This window comes from Eublepharis macularius, chromosome 4 (genome assembly GCF_028583425.1).
Source record: "Eublepharis macularius isolate TG4126 chromosome 4, MPM_Emac_v1.0, whole genome shotgun sequence".
NCBI lineage: Eukaryota > Metazoa > Chordata > Lepidosauria > Squamata > Eublepharidae > Eublepharis > Eublepharis macularius.
Window position 1 is genome coordinate 165,280,140 of NC_072793.1, and position 19,616 is coordinate 165,299,755.

At 45.5% G+C, this 19,616-nt stretch overlaps 1 protein-coding gene across 2 annotated transcripts; it reads left to right on the forward strand.

The window, feature by feature from the left end:
- The first annotated feature begins 4,233 nt into the window (after positions 1-4,233).
- On the forward strand, positions 4,234-17,700 carry LOC129329394 (zinc finger protein OZF-like). 2 transcript variants are annotated; one of them, XM_054978948.1, is made up of 7 exons: positions 4,234-4,666; positions 6,451-6,584; positions 7,456-7,590; positions 9,113-9,214; positions 11,460-11,549; positions 12,132-12,233; positions 13,703-17,700. In XM_054978948.1, exons 3-7 carry the CDS (start codon positions 7,578-7,580, stop codon positions 15,082-15,084), a joined length of 1,689 nt encoding a protein of 562 aa, XP_054834923.1. In that variant the 5' UTR covers positions 4,234-4,666; positions 6,451-6,584; positions 7,456-7,577; the 3' UTR covers positions 15,085-17,700. The 2 variants fall into 2 exon arrangements, with proteins under 2 accessions (XP_054834923.1, XP_054834924.1); XM_054978949.1 differs by having other exon boundaries at positions 11,463-11,549.
- Positions 17,701-19,616: the final 1,916 nt, after the last annotated feature.

The window sequence follows — 19,616 nt, forward strand, 5'->3', positions numbered from 1 at the left end:
TTACCTTCTTACAGGGTGTGTCTTGTACTTGCTTGGATTTCGCCAAGGGGGGGCTGAGTGTACTGCATGACATGGCATTAGCCCTTTGCACAAGTCACAGTGAAGTTCAACACACATACAATCTGTGTATGATGTACCCTTGATTTTACTTAATATGTACATTGAGTAATTCTCATGCTACATCCAGCATATGAGCAGCTGAATGTGTGATTGAAACCCTATATATATCCAGGTACTAATCCTTGGTTTCAACTGCAAACTGAATGCGTGTTGGGCTCTTTCTTACAAACAAGTGTACACACATACACGTACATGGTATGCACCTTCAGCGCAGATGGGCCACCCCAGAGAATTCATGTATTTGGGTGAGATATTTTAATGTATTTGGGTGAGATATTTTACTAAAGGGAATGGACTCATAATTAAGGAAAAGGAATGTAATTCCTTTATCTATTTAGCAATAATTATTTAGCAATAATGAGTGTACTAAGGAATCGAAAACGTTGAAGTGTTCCTCTTGCCAGGAATTAATCTGATATAGAAAAGCTAAGTAGAAGCCCAGGGTTTCTTAAGTGCATGCCTGTATCCAAAGCAGGCCTGAACAGAGTCATTCAGAACACCAGATAGCCTTGTAAGCCCCCACACGCTCGCTCCTTCCCCAGCTGCTCCTGACCACCCCAGAGCAGAGAAGGGCCTCCTCAGCTGCCACAGCTTTGGCCTAGGAGGTTCAGACTGGGACAGAGTCTGAATAGCCCCTCCCCTTTTCCTCCCCAACACCAGCCCTAGATTGGTAGGCTTTGCCAGGCTTACGACTGTCAAGATCAAACAAACTGCTGCAATGGAGTGGGTAATAAGCAAACTGCTTTTTAAATACCCCACTTGTAAACAGGAAAACGAGTTTTAGAATGGGCCACGTTGCCAACCCTACCTGAGCATTTGGCCTTTCCTGGTTCTGTGACCCCCCCCCCCACTCCTTGGGTGAGAGTTCCTCTGCACCCCAGCTCCTGGGACAAAAACATGACCCCTTGGGATCTGACAAAGAAAGCTTTGACTCTTGAAAGCTCATTCCTTGAAAATCTTGTAGATATTTAAGGTACTACTGGACTTGAGTCTTGCCTCATCCTTCCTTGGGAGAACCATATATTAACTTTCCCAAGGCCCCCACTCCTGGATAACCTCAGACCCACCAGTCTGCTCCAGTTCCACCAGGCACATTCCCAGGGTTCAGAAGAGTATCTGGGAAATGTCAGCGCAGAAGAAAAATCTACAGCAAGGTCCCAAGCCTTTGATTGGGAGTATGGTTGCCAACTCTGGGTTGGGAAATTCCTGGAGATGTGGCGGCAAAGTCTAGGGAGGGCAGGTTTGGGGCAGGGAGTACACTTGTAGGCTATAATGCCATAAAGTTTGCCACTGCTTCCTTCTCTGCTCTGGGCCACCAGCAGGATCAGAAGATGGATACTTGGACCGAAAAAGTCCCTTCTCTCCTTCCCATTACATACATCTTGCAGGAGATGAAACATTTTACATTCCTAGCTTTTGTCATTATGAGGGACACATAATACTCCACGCCAAGTATTAGTTAGAATAGGAAAATACAGAAGTAATTGGTCTCTTTCCCCCCCAGCCCCACACACACAAAGAAGGAATTCTGGTTCCCGAACCTCATTCCACCTCATTCGTCACGGTCCTCTCTGTGAATGGAGAATCCAGTAGATGGAGACCACCAAATTAATCATCAAAAGCAATGTTCTGTCTCCCAATAATTCAGCTACAAAATTGTTTTGCAAAAAACCAAAACAATTATTTTTTGTAATTATAACTGGAGTTTTAATTGCGATATTCGTGCCAACGGATTTTCTTTGTCACTGTAAACCTCTAGATACTTTAGTCTTGGCTAGCTAAATCTTAAAGACTCAGTGTTGTATAGTGGTGTCATGAATGCATCCCTGCCTCCCTGCCATTACCGTGTCCATGTGTTTTGCATCGTATGCTGAATTGCTAGTATGAACTGTACTAAAGAGGGGGTGATTTGCTAGTTGAGTTGTTATCAGCTACAAATATGTACTTTCTGCAGCAAGTGTCCTTGGAGGCCAGATGTGTAAAGCAACCCATGTATCCGTTCTCAGAGACTGTGATGGTTTAACTCTGTGACGTGTCTAAAATAACCTAATCAGTTCCCATGTAATTCTTGGTGATTTTCGCGCCAGAATGTCAACAGACCCCAGGGCGGGAAGTTTCCTTATATCTAACCTTGTTCCTGTTTGAATAATCACTTCTGCCAATGGCTACCTTAAAGTGAACACCTTGTACTGTATAGATCGCTAATAAAGTTGCTTCAACCAATTCATCATAGCACTTGCTGTAGGGGACTTGGGGATCTACCTGCCAAGGACTGACAAGTGGTTAGAGTATTTGTCAGAACCTGGAAAACCCTGGTTCAAGTTTCTGCTTTGCCATGGAAGCGCACGACTTACTTTACTACTGAAAAGAGCAACTAGTTAAAATGGCTCATGCTTTTGGTGCTACACCTCTGAAGATGCCAGCCACAGCTGCTGGCGAAACGTCAAGAACTACAATGCCAAGACCACGGCTATACAGTCTGGAAAATCCACAACAACCATGCTTTTGGTTCTTTAAAGAGAGAACTACTTTTTAAGTAGTTTTTAAATAATAATTGTATACTTGATGTTTAGCATAATCGTTTATATATTGGCAATTGTACAACTTTTGTAATTTACTTTCCAATTATGGGAACTCATGACTATTATGTTACAGACCCCCCTGAAGAAGCCTTGTTGGTGAAATACGTACAAAATGTTTACCTTTATAAACTATTTTTTTCCTTGCACCATTTCTATGGTTTGCCTGCTTTCTGATCTTGGTGCAATCTGCAGCCATGATGAGTTATTTGACAGTGAATCTGGGGTGACCAAATGGAAAATCCTGAGGATCCATAAGGATCTATGTCATGGAACCATGGTTTTGTACCATGGCAGTGCCATGAAGCAGTGAATGTATGATTTTAGTGGTGTCGTCGGTGGTTATGGACATGACATGGGATTTAATGGTGAGCTTTGAGGGAACCCATGTAAGAATCCTGTAGCTCCATAAGAATCCATTCCTTGGATCTATGTTTTTCCACCATGCTGGCTCCACAAAGCAGTGGGTTCCTATCGTGCTTCTTGTAGACTAAAACATGGTCTACAATATGACAGTGGTTTTATCTTGTTTTAACATAGAAATCCTATGAATTAATGAGGATCAGTTTTAAACCATTTTGATCTTTTACCCAGTACCACTACACAAGCGTCCACCCACAGCATTCTCATGCTCCATGCATCCTTCGGAAGAATTCATAATTTCTCTTTTTAACGACAGCAGCTATGGCATAGTGATTAAAGTAGCTTGGCTGTGAATTGGTGCTTGGGTGGGGGGGGGCTCAAATCCTACTACCATCATAATCTCAGCTGGTGGCCTTGGATAAGACACTCCTTTCAGCTCCAGCTCCACAACTGTGTTTTGGGGATAACAACATTGACTTTATTCACTGCTCTGAGTAGGGCACTTATTTATCTAGAAGCATGGTATGTAAGCGTAGTAGTTATTATTATTAATGTTCAATCACATATTTTTTCCTCCAGTCATCTACATTTGGACCTTTCTTGACTATCAAGAATAAAGGAAGGCTTGATTGCTGGGCTAAAGATCATTCGACAGGGAGGTGTGAATGCGATTTTATAAAAGCACAAAAAGATCCTGCTTCCATCTGATCTTTGAATACGGCTTGTTCTCTCTGAGCCACGTTTCAGTCGCGTCTTTATACAAAGTTGCGCTGAAAGGCAGGGCAGAAAAGTGTTAAGGGATACACAAATACCCACGTACACCTGCGCAGCCGCAGATCTAGATCCTGGGAACTCCCCTAGATATGATCAGAGGGGACAAGTCCAGTGTGATCATCTGCAGAAATCACCCGTTTTCCTTCCTCCCCGAGAATCAGCAGGGCTGTTGCGAAAGCTGGCAGCCCTGAAAACAGCTTCTTGCTCTGCATGAAACAGAAGTCCAGTGAACTGTGGCGAACAGCCTCCCCGTGCCGGTAAGGGGGTGGTGGCTATGATCCTCCGGCCATCCGTGCGCTCCAGAGCAGCTGGGTAGGCTTGCTTTGCCAGGTTTTGGCTCGGCTTCAGTCACATGACGGGAAGCGGAAAGCAAGGGGAAAGCCTCCTGAATAAGCAGTAGAGGGGAGGCTGAGCTTCCTGAATTGCAGGTTTTCCAAAAAAGCTTAATCCGGATGGTTACATTAACGAGCAGTTTTTTGGTTTTGTTGGGGTGTGTGAATGGGAGGGGTGCATGCATGTTGGCCATCCCTTAAGGCGGATTGACTAGTCTGGAGCACTCATTTTAAGAAGGATGAATTGAAAAACTGGATTTTCTCCTCTCCCCCCGGTCCTTTTTAAAAAAATTACTGCATACTGTTAGGATGAATCCACTTTAGATATTCCCGAATAAGAGAACCGAGGTACATTTGCTGGTTTGGATTTAATCCACGCCTTTTCGTCGTTTTGACATTGAGAGTGGAGGAGGAGGGCGGAGAAACTCCTTGGAAGCTGCAGGAACAGGAGCGCGGAGAAAGAGGAGCAGCCTCGGCGGGGGAACGAACTTCGAAGCGGTGAGAGAGGCGGAGGGCGGATTGTCTCCTTCGGGCTTGCGAAATAGACCCCAACCCAATACAAGCCCCCCCCCCACTAGGTGCAAGCTCCGGTCAGTGTTAGATTCTCGGTTACAGAATATGCATTAAAGGGGAAGGCGAGGAGCTGCAAAGCTAACATGTGGAACTCCCTGCTACAAGATGTCCTGTGGTCTACCAGCTTTGATGCTTTTGAAGGAGGAGCATTCATGGAGGAGAGATCCCTCAATGGCTGTTAGCCACAGGGGCTAGATAGAGCCTCTCTGTTCAGAGGCAGTGTTCCTTTGAATGCCAGTTGGTGAGGAATAACAGTGGGTGAAAACTCTGGCCTGTGCATTCGTGCTTGTTAGTTTTCTAGGACATCTGGCTAGTCACCGTGGGAAACAGCGTGTTGGATCAAACGTGCCTTTGGCTGCTCCAGTAGAGCTCTTCTTAGGTCAGCAATAAATATATTTTTATCCCATTGTTCTTCTGCTATGAAACTCAGGATGGCATAGATGGAGAAGGGTCTGGCATGGGGAGGGGGCCCTCTTGCATCCGGGCATTGACTGGAGCCAGACTTGCTGACCTTTGACAACATTGCTGAATCAGGCACCCGCCTGCCAAACCAGATCAATGCTAAGACAATACTTACCATTTTCAATAATTACAGCAGGGTCTTCTTCATGTTTGTCTGTTGCAGCAAATATAAAGAGACTGCTAATGCTTACAAGACGAGTTTTTGTTCCAGAGCAACAGAAGACAATATTTTTCGACCCAAGGGCTAGGAAAAAATGTAGCATCTCCCCGTATGTGCTGGCAAACAAAATGGGGGAGGGGGGAGGTACTTGGCCAGATACTTCTGCAGAAACCAAGCCCTAGGCAGGCCTGCCAGAATCTCAGAGATTTGCTTGGCTGGTGTCTGTGCAGGTCTAAGAGATGAGGGCAGACATAAACCCTGCCTGCCACCTTCTTGCACACTGCTGGTCCCAGCAGTGCTACCAGGGCCTCAGTTGCTTTGGCAGCAATCTGGCCGTGGGTGCCAAGCAAAATGGCCTGGTTTGTCAGCGTCAGAGCCTGTGCTGGGGTGGCCAACCATTGCACTAGATTAACATCTTGTTAATCTTTAAAGACTCCCATTCATTGTAGTGAGGCTAGAATGTTCAAAGTTCACATATATTTATTTTTATCCCTTTTACTCCATTTATACTTTTCTCCCCAATGGGAACTCAAAGCAGCTTACATCTGTCTCTTCACCTCCATTTTTTCATCACAACAAACCCTGCGATGTAGGTGAAGCTACGGGTTTGTGACTGGCCCAGGTCACCAAGGGGCCTTCCATGGCGGAGTGGGGAATCAAACATGGGTTGTCCAGTTCCTAGTCTGTCACTGTAGCTGCTTCACCCCACTGGCTGTCACCATTACTCAGTAGCAGAGTGCCTGCCCAAGTGCCAGCATCTCCAGTTTAAAAAAGATCTTGGTGATCAGGGCTCAGAAGGCAACTGGTGCTAGTCAGAGCATGCAAAACCAGCCACGCTGGATCAATGGCGTGATTCACGACAAGTCAACTGTCTTTATCTAAGAATATTCAAATGATTGGTTTTATGCTCCAGTTGGAAGCTTCTTGAGGAGACCCTTCTTGGGTTAAGAGTGTGGGATAATAATAATGAAAATGTCTAATAATCTTTGCATACCTTGCTTGGCACTTTGGTGGTTTCTTGCTGTGGTGACTCTCTGATTTGTAGTTCCGACTCTCAGCTGCTCTATCTCTGTCATTTCTTTTGTAGGAGGATCAAAGAGTGCAAAGGAAGATGGGGGCTCTTGCTTCTTTAATAACAGAGGGGAAGTGCAAGTCAGAAGTTTGGTAGTGCCCTCAGTGCAGCACAGAGCCAACCGCATCTTTCATTGAACATCCACAAAGGTTAGATTCCTGGTCTGCAATGCTTTTTTTTATTAAAGCAGAGGCTGTTAAGAGTCTCTGCTCAAGTGCCCCCCCCCCCGTCCAACAGCTGGCACTCTCTTGGCAAGTGTAGCTTTGGAAGGCCCTGTAATTCGGTAGGCAGATGCCAGCTCTGTATGCCAAAGGTCTCAGGAGCCATCGGCAGTATCTCCAATTTTAAAAACGACCTCAGGTAGCAGGGCTGAGAAGACAAGCCTCCTTGAGACCTTGGAGAGAAAGGAAGCCGCTGCAGAAGTTGCTTCATTAAAGACACAGGAACCCTGTCTTTGCACCTGATCATCCTGTTACTGGCACTGAGAAGCAGGGAAAGGAAAGCAAGGGTGGCCCAAGTTTCCACTGACCCAAGACCAGGGCCATTTTCACATTGCTTACCAGCCACGGAACATTGCGCCAAGCTCCCGGAACGACAGCATCTTCCTGGCTCGATGCCATTCTTGCGCAAAATCATGCCAGGAACATGCTGTCGTTCCAGGAGCTTGGTGTGATGTTCCGTGGCTGGTAAGCAGTGTGAAAACAGCCCAGAACTACAGCTCAATGGTACAGTATGGGCTTTGCAAACAGATGGTTTTGGGGTCAGTCCCTCCCTTCTCCACTTAAGGCTGTGGGAAAGGGCTCTTCCTCTTTACAGCCTCTGCTTTAATGACAAGATGAGCCAGTGGTTATGTATCATCAGCAGTTTCTTCCTTTGTAAAGCCGGTGTAACGATGGTCAATATCCCAGTGTTGTAATGTCAGAGGCGAAACATATAGCTCTTTGCAGATTGAAAAAAGGCAATTCCAAGTGGTTTGTCTTCTCTAGCAGAAGTGATGGACACGCTTTATTTTATTTCAAGGCCTGCCTGCTTAGATTTGGAGGATGTGGTGGGGTATGCTGCAAAGAAAGGAGTAAGAGGTGCCGAATCCCAATCTATGAACTTTCGACTGGGTTTTATACTAGCAGGAGAATCACAGCAACATGGCTTCGTTGGGTAAGGATTCCTATCTTGTAATTTTGAATTACAAATTGGGGTGCAGAGAAGATGGGGTGGAAAGTAAAATGCTGTTGTTAGGGTCAATATTGTGGTGGGGGCAAATTGCAGGTGTTTATTGTGCTTGTGTGAACAGAGATGCACCCTGCAGACTTCCTGCCCTTTCATTCACTCCCTCTCTCTGTCTCTCAGTCACACACACAGATATTTTTATTTTGCTATGTAGAGAGTCTAGTATATGGCCTACCTCTTAAAGGTTCTGGTGCCACAATGGATGGGGGTATACTCAGACAAGAAAGCATTAGAGATTCAACGAATGGCATCTTTTGCTGAAATGTTGCTGAAAATATGCTCTAGTAATAGGAAAGCTTTGGATCTTACAGTGCCACTCTATGCCGATCTACTCTAAAGAATTCTTAAACTAGACTAACTGTGTAGGACTGCACTACTAGAAGGTTCCAAGTGTTGTAGCCTGGATGTTTCAATATTTTAAAGGCTAATCCAAGAAGCTGTATTTTCTGAAAGTGAAGCAACTGCAGATAACTCTTCTTGAAGATTGGGAACTGTAGCATGTGTGTTGTACAGTCCCAGACCCTCAGAAGCTAAGCAGAGTTGGCCTTGGTTAATAATTGGATGGGAGATTTCCAAGCAAGTCCAAGGTCACTATGCAGAGGCAGGCATTGGCAAAAAACATCTCTGTTAGTCTCTTGCCTTGAAAACCCCAGCAGGAGTTGCCATAAGTCAGCTATGACTTGATGGCACTTTCCACCATCACCACCTCATTGTATAGTCACTGATGACTATGTTTGTTTAGATATTTTATTTATACTCCACTTTTCTCCCCAATGAGGATTCGAAAGCAGCTTACAAAATCGTTCTTCTCTCCTTTATTTGTCCTCACAACAACAACCCAGTGAGGTAGGCCAGGCTGAGAGTGAATGGCCCAAGGTCACCCATCCAGCTTCCATGGGAGAGTGGGCCTTAGATTCAGGGTCCCTTACATTCTTGTCCTGCAGTAAAACCAATGCATTGCACCATCGCTCGCTTCACTGTGCAGAAGGTTCTTCATTCTTGTTAGTTGTATTAAGTTGATGTCTAAGGTTGGACGGAGCTTGGAAGAGTTTCATTTGAAAACTTGTCCTGCTAAGAGGGGTTTCTTTTGGAAGGTGTCCAGTTTGATCCTTTGGATTTCATTGCGTATGGTTATATGGATTATTATATTATAGATAATCAATGAAATCGTGTGCAGAATTTTTCCAGCCAAAGCCAGTTGGTTTCCTTGTGCATAGAAGAGTGTAATTCTGCATTAGAATTCCACTGTGAATTTGTTTTTATAAATAACCGGCCTTTGGGTTGTATCTGTGTTTTGCAGAGTGGTTTGGATTATGCAAATGTAAGGGAATCTTCTAGACCCTTTCCTGGGATTTGTGCGAAGATACTTGGGGTGGGGATCTTCTCCGGCCTCCAAGAGATTGGTTACTAATGTCTCATTTCTTAAACATCTTTACTTTCTCCTAATCAGACTTTCCTCATGTGGTGATAAAACTAGAAGAAGAGGAGATACCCTGGCTGCCAAATAACCAGGGATCAGAGGAAAGTGAGACTTTCCCTGGTACCTGTGCAGGTGAGGGATAGATCCAACAAACTACAATGCATGAATGGTTATGTAGAGTCCACCCACCCACATGATAAATCAACCCTCGTTCATTGACTCTGAATGTTCTCAAAGCCAGGCTGTTGGGCCACAAAAATTAAGGAGCTGCCTCTGTTTCGCTGATGATGGGAGCATGCAGTGACAGAATGGACTGTATTGCAGTAGTTTGCAGTGATTTCTGTTCTCAGTGCTATTTTGCATTTTAAAAAAATCTCCAGGAAACTGGCACAGCAAGGTGAAACTTCTGTGGGCTCTCTTTGCTTGCTGTGTCAGCTTTCTGATGCTCGTTGCTGCATCTTGTCAGGATTCAATCTTGTCATCCTGTTTAATTGTGTTATTTGTTGTATGTATTACACTGTCGTCTTTGTGCTCTCTAATTTTGTAATCTGGTTTTTATGCACCATTTGAATCTATTATTCTGTCTGTATTGCATTTTTAAATTTTGTAATCCGGTTTTATTGCATTGTTGACCATCAGCTATGTGATCCACCTAGAAAAGTGGAATAGGAATCAAGTAAATATTAAGGGGCTTGAGCAGGTTGATTGCTCTCTTGGCTCATTTAATATAATGGATTCTGAATTGCACTTGGTTTCCCCTGACTCCTGGAACTTCTTCTGTAAGATGGGTGGATTTTGGGGGGAGGAGGTATAAGCAAACCAAATGAGGATTGCCAAGGTAATATGTGCGAAACACTTCGGATGTTCTGAAGGGATATATAAATGCAAAGTGGGTGTTATATTTGGGGTCTGGTATGAGTGCTTACTGTACTCGCTGCAATGGAGGTACCATCTTATTGTGTCTGTGCCAGGGCTGCAATGTCCCCCTTAGGGTGGTTGGCACAGATTGTGTGCATCTGGGGTGGGGGTGAGTGGTAAGAAGCTTGAAGCTTTCACGGGTTCCACATGGAGCGCTTTCAAGGGGAAGAGCTGAGATGAGTCATGAGTCAGACCATTGGCCCAATTCTAGGTACTCTGACTGACTGGATCTCCAAGGATTCAGGCAAACATCTCGCTAAACAAGATCCCATATTTAAAAACTGGAGATATGGAGGATTGAACTTGTGTCTTGACACATGCAAAGCACAGGTTACACCTCAAGTCTAGTCCCATCCATGAGAGCACATAGGAATGTGTGCTGTCAAACAGTCACCATTTTTAGAAAATGAACTATGTCTCGTCAGGGAGTTGATCTAACTACCCCCATCTCCAAAAACCCTGTGAGGTAAGACTGATAAAAGGTGAGGGGGGGCTTAAAGTCACCCAGCAAGCTTCAGAGAATGAACTGGGTTCTCCACCCACAAACTACTGTTTCCCCAACTCCACCTTCAGTTATTCTTTGTATTCACCAGGGCTCATTTTGAGGGGGAACGCACAGGAACGCAGTTCCGGCAGTTCCCCAAAGAGGTCACATGTCAGGTGGCCCCGCCCACCTGATTCTTGGCCATTTTGGACCTGTTTCAGCTTGGATTGGGGCTGAAACGGCCCAGATCGGGCCTCTGATTGGTGGTGGATCACTCTCCCACACAGCAGTGGCCTGATCCTGACCATTTTGCACCCCTTTTTGGCCATTTTCAGCCCCTTTTTGCCATTTTGGGCCCAATTTCGGCCCTGAATGGCCAGGATTGAGTCCAAAACAGCCAGAATAGGTGATGTCAGGGGTGTAGCATATGCAAATCAGTTATGCCAACGACACACTTCCGGTGATGGCAAGGGACATGGCATATGCTAATGAGTTCCTCCAGCTATTTTTCTACGAAATGACCCCTGGTATTCACTCAGCTATGGCACCTTGAACATAGGAAACTACAACCTTGGTCAGTTATCTCCAAAGTCTCAGGCAAAGATCTCTCCCAGCTTTTCCACTTCAGATCCTTTAGCTGGAGAAGCCAGGGATAGAAGCTGGAAGCTTCTGTGTGAAAAGAATGTACTTTACCTCTATTGTAGAGACTCCATGCAGGCCAAGCTAGGCTATGAACCTGGTTCTCTGTTCCTCTGTTTCATCCCTAAAAAGGTTCTGTGAGGTTCTGTGAGGTTAAGTTAGGCAGAGCACGAGGGACTGGGCCATGAGTACTCTGTGAGCTTTGTGACTGAGTGGGGATTTGAACCCAGGTCTTACAGCCTAACCACTATGCCACACTGGCCTAACCACTATGCCACACACAACAGGTACCAGACCAAATTCCTTTTGATGAAGTCTGTTTCCTTATTTCTTCAGCAGGATTTGCTGTTCCCAAATCTGAGGTGGTCCATGCGAGAGATCCTTGGATTCCGGAGCCTGTTTCAGAGGAAAGGGACTACGGCTCAGGTTAGGGAACATAAAAAATCTGGTGACAAAGACTTCTAGAACTCATCTGAATTTCCCTTGTGAGAAAATATCCAGCTCTCTTTGTCCGGGACTTGGAAGGCTCCCTCCTGACAGGAATCTGGTGGGCCTTCTTCTCAGTGACAAAGGAGCTTCTGGTTGAACTTCCTCCAACTTTATTAAATAGTACCTGCCTAACATTGTTTTTAAAAAGCTGTCACCATAAAATTAGAAGATTTCCCTTTAATCACCAGTAATCTTTCTCCTTAGCTGTTTATATTCTGTGTTCTTCCTCTCCTTCCCAACTGCTAGAGAGGATGAGGTGGAAAGAGAAAGAACCAGAGTTAGACATCAGACCAACCAGTGGGATCTCCTTCCCTGGCAGTTTGATGACAGCCTTCCTCCGCCTTTTGGGAAGGAACCTTCGAAGTTCTACATGGGCAGAGATGGACTTTGTCACATGGGAGGAATAACACACAGTCTGGCTCTTAAGTTGTCAGAAGTTTTGGGGCTTGGATCAAAATTGGCTCCCCTCTAGATGGGATGTCTTTTCTGACCTCCACCTCATATCTGTCCTCTGCTTAGAGCTTCCCGATGTGATTGTAAAGCTGGAGGAAGAAGAGGAGCCGTGTGTTCCATATCGCCTAGGATCAGAGGGAAGCAAAATATTCCACAGGGCCCAATCAGGTGAGAGACGTCAATCACAAGGGCTAGTTCCATTTTCACAAGTGGAAGAATGGCAGATGCTGGATCACGCCAAGAGGTTGTCTAGACTCCCACAGTGGCTGCCCACATCCTTCTTACTGGAGTCTATGTAGTGTGGTGGTTAGCATGTTGGACCCTGAATGGGTGGACCCAGTTCAGACTCCCACTCTTCCGTGGAGTTTGCAGGAGGCTGCAATCCTGTGTATGCTTATGTGGGAGTACGTTCCATTGAACTCACAGGGTCTTGGTTCTGAGTAAACATCTATAGGACTGTGCTGCATATGTCATTTAGCCCAGTCACAATCTCCTAGCCTAATCTACTCCGCAAGGTTGTTGTGAGGATAAAGTGTGTGTGTGCATGGGGATCCATGTACACCACCTTGAGTTCCCTAGAGGACGGGTGGGATGAAATTCTACTCAACAAACTAGACATGAAACCTTCACTGGTGTTTGTTCCTAGTAACTGTCTGCTACGTTTTCATCCCACCCTTCCTCCAAGGTGCTCAGGGCAGCATACGCGGCCCTCCCTTCACCCTGTTACCTTCTCTCAACCCTGTGAGGGAGGCTAGGCTGAGAGCATGTGACTGGCCTAAGATCACCCAGTAAGCTTCCATGGCAAGGCGGGGATTTGAATCTGGGTCTCCCCTATCCTAGTCTGGCACTCTAACCACTACACTGCATGGGCTGGCTAATATGCTGTCTCTGCACCTGAAGGTTTTGTTTAACTGTCATATCCAACTGCTGCTGAGAGGCATGTAGACATGTTGTTTTCTACATTAACAAATTCAAGTTTTTCTTCATATGTGGGGAGTCCCCTGAGTATTCAGAAGCCCTGATCTTGTCTGGGGGCGGCATTTCACTACTCTCTTGGTAGGCACGGACTCTGAAGTTTGTCATTTGCAGTTGTGAGGTACATTTTTGTACTTAAGCTTGTGAAAGTGGTTTCGGGGGAAGTCAGATGTCAGGTCCACTGCGAACGGCATTGGGCCTCAGCAGAGCCTTTCCTCACACATCTCAGGTGCTCCTCAGCCTGAAACTTGTGCACGGATTGTCTGAGTTGCCTCAGAAGGACAGGGCCCTGGCAAAACCTCTCTTAATTGTTCACATTGGGGAAGATATAGTTGAAGAGCCCTTTGCCTTTCTGTCCACTTAGAAGAAAGTGGCTGAGAGAGAGAGGGAGGGAGAGGGAGAGGGAGCCACTGTGGGCTGAATTTGGCCCCTGGACCTAGTTGCCTACCCTTTCTCTGAGGCAGTGTCTGCAGGGTAACAAAAGGAGATTCCATACCAGCATCTTCCTAACATTCTGTGGGACCTGCCAACAAAAGTACCTGAAGGCTTAACAAGGCTAGGGAGCCCTACTCTAAATTCTTTCTGCTAGTTCTTGATTGTGGAATTGATGATATGCTGGTAAAGACCTGCATATTATGTCCTGGCTCTGTTTCCTCCTACAGGAGATGGCCATAAAAGAATCCACGTGGGAGAAACTCCATATTACTCAGGCTTTGGGAAAAGCATCAGTGTTAACCCGGATCTTATCAAACAAGAAACGCAGAATGCAGCAGAGAAACCACACAAATGCTCACGCTGTGCAAAAAGCTTCATGAAACGATCCAACCTTCGCACCCATGAGAGGATCCATACAGGAGAAAAGCCGTTCCGGTGCTCCGAGTGTGGAAACAGCTTCAGCGACGGGTCCAGCTTGATTAGGCATAAGAGAAAACACACTGGGGAAAAACCCTACAGCTGTTCGCAGTGTGGGAAAAGGTTCAACCAGAGTTCCAGTCTCATCAGGCACGAGAGAAGCCACACGGAACAGAGACCTTACAAATGCTTGGAATGCGGCAAGAGGTTCAACCAAAGTTCGACCCTGGTTCGGCACCAGAGAATCCACCGAGAACAGAGACCATACAAATGCTCAGACTGTGGCAAAAGATTCATTCAGAGCTCCAGCCTCCTTGCACATGAGAGAATTCACTTAGGGCAGAAACCTTACGGTTGCGCCGTCTGTGGCAAGGGCTTTGTCCAAAGATCCAACCTTCTTATCCACGAGATGAAGCACACCGGTCTGAAACCGTTCAAGTGCACCGACTGTGGAAAAGGATTCAATCAGAATTCCAGCCTCGTCATACACAGGAGAATCCACACAGGAGAAAAACCCTACAACTGTTCCCATTGTGGACGACGGTTCAGCGACAAATCGAGCCTGAACAAACATGAGAGGGCTCACAGAGGAGACAAACCGTACAAGTGCTCAACCTGTGGGAAAAGCTTTGTGCGGAGGTCTCATCTTCTCACCCATGAAAGGATTCACACGGGAGTGAAACCTTTCAAGTGCTCAGACTGCGGGAAGAGCTTTAGTAGCCGATCGCACCTCATAAGGCACGAGGGAACCCACACTGGAGAAAAACCATACGATTGCTCTTTTTGTGGGAAGAGTTTCAACAGAAAATCCAACCTGACAAACCACGAGAGGACCCACACAGGAGAGAAGCCATTCAAGTGCACAGACTGTGGGAAAAGCTTTAGCGATCGGTCGAGCTTGATCAAACATGAGAGGATCCACACAGGTGAGAAACCATATAGCTGCTCGGCCTGTGAGAAAAGCTTCAGCGACAAATCAAGCCTCATCCGCCACGAAAGAATCCACACAGAAGAGAAGCCATATAAATGTTCAGACTGCGGGAAAGGGTTTAATCAGAGCTCCAGCCTCATCGTCCATGAGAGAACCCACACGGGGGAGAAGCCATTTAAATGCTCAGATTGCGGGAAAGGCTTCATTAGGAGAACGATTCTAAACAAGCATGAGAGAACTCACGTAGGAGAAAAACAGTAAAGACAGATTGTGGGTGAACAGCCCGATGTGGCGATGGAACATAGCCTGTTTGATATAAGTGTGTTCTTGCATGACACAGGAACTAGTGTATGATGTTGGCTCACAGCTGAAGTGAACAAGACATTGGAAGTCCTTGATGAATCTCTCTTAATTTTTCACTCAGTGGCAGCTGTGGAGGCTGATATGGATTGGTACCAGCAAAAGGGTGTTAATCTTCTTTCCCCCTGCATCCCCCAACTCCCCGCCACCATTCCCCTGCTAATTTCTTGATATAACACAACCTGGTGTAGTGGTTAAGAGCAGCAGGACTCTAATCTGGAGAGCTGGGTTTGATTCCTCTCTCCTCCACTTGAAGGCAGCTGGGTCAGTCACAGCTCTCTCAGAGCTCTCTCAGCCCCATCTACCTCACAGGGTTGAGTGTTGTGAGGATAATAATAGCACACTTTGTAAACTGCTCTGATTGGGCTTTAGGGTGTCCTGAAGGGTGGTATATAAATCACGTTATTATTATTTATTCTGGGGATACTATTTGCCCCAGCATGGAAAATTTACATTTTTCCCTTTGGGGGGTGGGATAAAGAGGATCTCTGGCAGGAGCCAATTCCTATCTGGAAACTGTGGTATTTAGTTCATTTTTAAATGCATATATGTTTTTCCTTCCTCCATTTTCTTGCACTAGCTGTGGGATGTGGGTTAGTTGAAATGGAAATCTTTACTAAATGAGTCCTTTACACCTCCGTGCCCATCATGGCAGTAAATATCAGGGGGCTCCCCACAGCCGATATTTAGCAAATTTTAATGAGAGATCCAATCAAGTGACCTTCTAAATCTCCTCCAGTTTGGCTCTTAAGAGATTGTGATCCAGTTCACATAGCAACTTTGCTTTGATTTAGGAGGGCTTAGGCAAGCTATTCTGTTTTAGCCATATCCCGTGTCCCTCGATGGGATGTGACTGTGTGGGCTCGCCATCCCGTGTAGTGCTAAGCTTACCTCATTGAAATCTGCTGGCTAATATGACTTAGAATATGACTAAGAAACTGGTGTAATCCAACAGTTTAGAAGTTTGACAAGAATAGCTTTGACTAAGTGGATGGTTCTTTAAGGGGAGGGGCTGGGAAAGTTGCATTATTGGGGTGGGAGATGAACTTTCTGATTTTAAAAAAGTGGGTTTATGACACTACAAAATAACAATATTTGATTGATGTAGATAAAAGAGGGCATGAGAGTGTATTTTTTCATAAAATGACAAGTATCTGGAAGAAGACTAATACATGGATTGTGGCAGGCTTAAACATACATTGCTTGGAGGGTAGCACTAATATCTTTCTACATAGGGAGATGTTACCCATAGAAAAGGAATGTACAAAAATGGCTTCCCAACTTGTCTGCACAGTGCAACCCAGAGATATGTTCATAGTTCATGCTATACATACTTTGTACCCTGAGTCTTTTACCCACCTCACACTGATGATCTTTGCCCAGGAAATTCCACGGAAATTCTGAAGGGGGGTGTTAATTCTTGTTTTTGAAAAGATTTGATTATCTATTCTAATAAATTATCTCTGTATGCTGTCTTTTTTGCTGAACCTGGAAGCAGACTCCAAAGAACTTGGCAACGTTAATTAACTTACTGAATTTGCTGCCATTAGTGTTTTACCTACAATAATCAGTGATAGTTTTTGTAGTGTATACAGTTGGGAATAGCTAAAATACATTCTCCACCTCTACAGGCAGTGTTCCTTTGAATCCCAGTTAACTTGGGAACAAACAGAAGAGGAGGGCTGTTGGCTTTATGACCTGCTTTGCAGGCTTCCAGAAGACATTTGATTTTTTTTTGTTTATAGGGTGAGAAACACAGATTCTAAAGCCTGTTGGAAACTATTTGAATGCTACTCATACTTTCTCTGTATTCTGAGGCATGGTCTATATTTCAGGGCAGTGTCTGAGTGCTCAACCTTCCCTCCTCACACTTCATGTCCATCTTACCCCTACTGCTTCGTATCCTACAGTACATTTGAACTTTGAATTTTCTCAGGTTATTCCTCCATCTTCTCTCTGCCCATGCCAAGTGGCAAATCAGTCTTCAGGTCAAGAATTGTCAGCGAGTAATGGGTGATATGTTTGTTAAGGCCTGATATTCAAAGATACGACATCCAGAATCCTGCTGGGGGAGAGTGTAAACTCAATCTTCAGACCCTGACTAGGCCCAGTTAAATCCAAGCACTCCACTGAGAACTACATCTACTATCTAAGGAAAATAGGTATAGCTGAATACATTTGCTTATTTAGTTTCCCCAAAGACCCCCTGTTAATTATATGATGTATTGCAGAGCAATGACATGAGGGCAGGGCTGCTGTTCTCAGTGGCTGACCATAAGTATAGCGCTCCCTCTTGGTGGGGACTCTCCAAAACCCAAGCCAGAGCATGTTTGGAAGTGTTCTATCAGTCCATGAAGGCCTTTGGAGCTGTAGTTTAAGTTGAGAAAGGTGTGTGAAGGTGGGTCATCTAATTGGAGAGGATTTTATTTTATTTTGTGGAATGGGTTTTGTAGCCTGTTCCTAGCCCTTCAGGAGGGGGCAGACCTATGTATCTAAATAAATAGTTTTGTTGTGTTATTCTTGTGATGAGTGTGTGTATGGGAGAAATGATACAAGGACTTGCATGGAACCAAAAGTCATCCTAATAAAAAATATCTGTCCTCCCAGGTCCACAGAACCAGCCCTGGTGCTCCCAGAGTTAAGCTTACGGCCACAGAAGTACCAAACAGAACCTCTGTCTCAGGGTGGGGTCCCATTCCGGTCATGCAGGGCCCCCACCTTATTGCTGTCAAGATTACCAGATTAGCTTATACGATTCTCAATGACTGCTCCTGATCCTGTCAGCTACCAGGGGGTGGGAGTAGGGGGGACAGACCTCACAGGAGCCATATGAAAGTGAAAAAATTCCTCAGATAAATGTCCGAATGAATCAAGTTGTGTTTCCCCCCATTTGGACACCCACAACTGAAGAAGAATTCTGTGTAATTTAAAAGTCTATTAATACAGCAACAGTTGAAACCAGGTGCATGGTAGACTGTGCTTTCATTTGCCCTTCGTGCCTGGCTTGGACCATTGGTTCTGGGCTGCTGCTGCTGCTGAAGGACATAAGCACCCAACTGGATCACAGCACTGCTTGATCGATCTCAGCATCCTGTTTTGGACTGCAGACAACAAACGGGCAGAAGAAGAAAGTAGCCTGTGTGTGGTAGGATGTCAACCTCCAGGTGGGGCCTGGAGATTTCCCAGAATTACAGCTGGTCTCCTCACAACAGAGATCACTTCCCCTGGAGAAAATGGCTGTTTTGGAGGGTGGACTCTGGCAATATATCCCATTGAGGTCCCTCCCCTCCACAAACCCAGCTCTACCAAGGCTCCACCCCAAAATCTCATGTTTGAAACACTAACTAATCATACACGGATTTCAGAACAAATCATTTGAATAATGATTGGAATGCAACAATTATTTTTGTTCTTAACAACCACCCACCAGAAAAAACACAACAGATCATTATAACGTGCTCATAAAGAAAACAGGATGAGTTTAGTAACTTACTAAAGATAATGATTTTCATTCTAATACTGCCCTCCCGCTTGTGTCACAAAATGGGCTGAACCAGCCCTATTCCAGCAGTCTATATACCTGCTTAGCTTTAAGAATATTACAGCATTGGCTATTACCTGACTACTCTCCTTGTTCTTTTAAAAATAAACAAAGCCAGGTAAAGCTTTTTTTTAATTTTAAAAAATTTCTATAATAAATGGCCAAATCAGGCAAACAACATGACCAGGAAACTTTAAACAAACCAGGGCCGATTCCAGACGGCCCTCCCCATGGCGAAACGTCGCGCGTCGTCGTGCAGAAAATGTGAAATATCGCGTTTTCTCGCACGAGTTTTGTGCGACGTTGCACAAAACTCGTGCGAGAAAACGTGATATTTTGCATTTTCCGTGCAACGACGCGCGACGTTTCGCCATGGGGAGGGCCGTCTGGAATCGGCCCAGCTCGGCACAACATTCAGTACAACACTGAGCAAAAACCCTTTCAAGCAAAAACTTCAGACCGCGCTTGGAGCAGAAGTCAGGCAACTTCCTCCTCCTCTAGGGCAGGGCTTTTTTTCAGCTGGAATGCGGTGGAATGGAGTTCCGGAACCTCTTGAAAATGGTCACATGGCTGGTGGCCCCGCCCCCTGATCTCCAGACAGAGGGGAGGCGCAGAGGGCAATCTCAACTCCCCTCTGTCTGGAGATCAGGGGGCGGGGCCACCAGCCATGTGACCATTTTCTGCAAAGGCAACCCACTGAGTTCCACCACCTCTTTCCCCAGAAAAAAAGCCCTGCTCTAGGGTAACCCCCTAGTGTTGGAGTTTCTGCTGCTGAAGTCCTGTAAGAAGACCTCTATAGCTTCTGAGATGATCTTGTTCTCATGAGACCTGCTGGCCCTTCAGCACCAGGGACACCCCCCTGTGAAAACTGAGTAAGACCCACTGCAAACAC

Bases quoted from the DNA above. Each gene is read 5' to 3' on its own strand.
- LOC129329394 (XM_054978948.1), top strand. The intron at 9,215-11,459 runs GTGAGGGATAGA...TTATTTCTTCAG, and splicing joins TTTCCCTGGTACCTGTGCAG to CAGGATTTGCTGTTCCCAAA. The intron at 12,234-13,702 runs GTGAGAGACGTC...TTCCTCCTACAG, and splicing joins ATTCCACAGGGCCCAATCAG to GAGATGGCCATAAAAGAATC.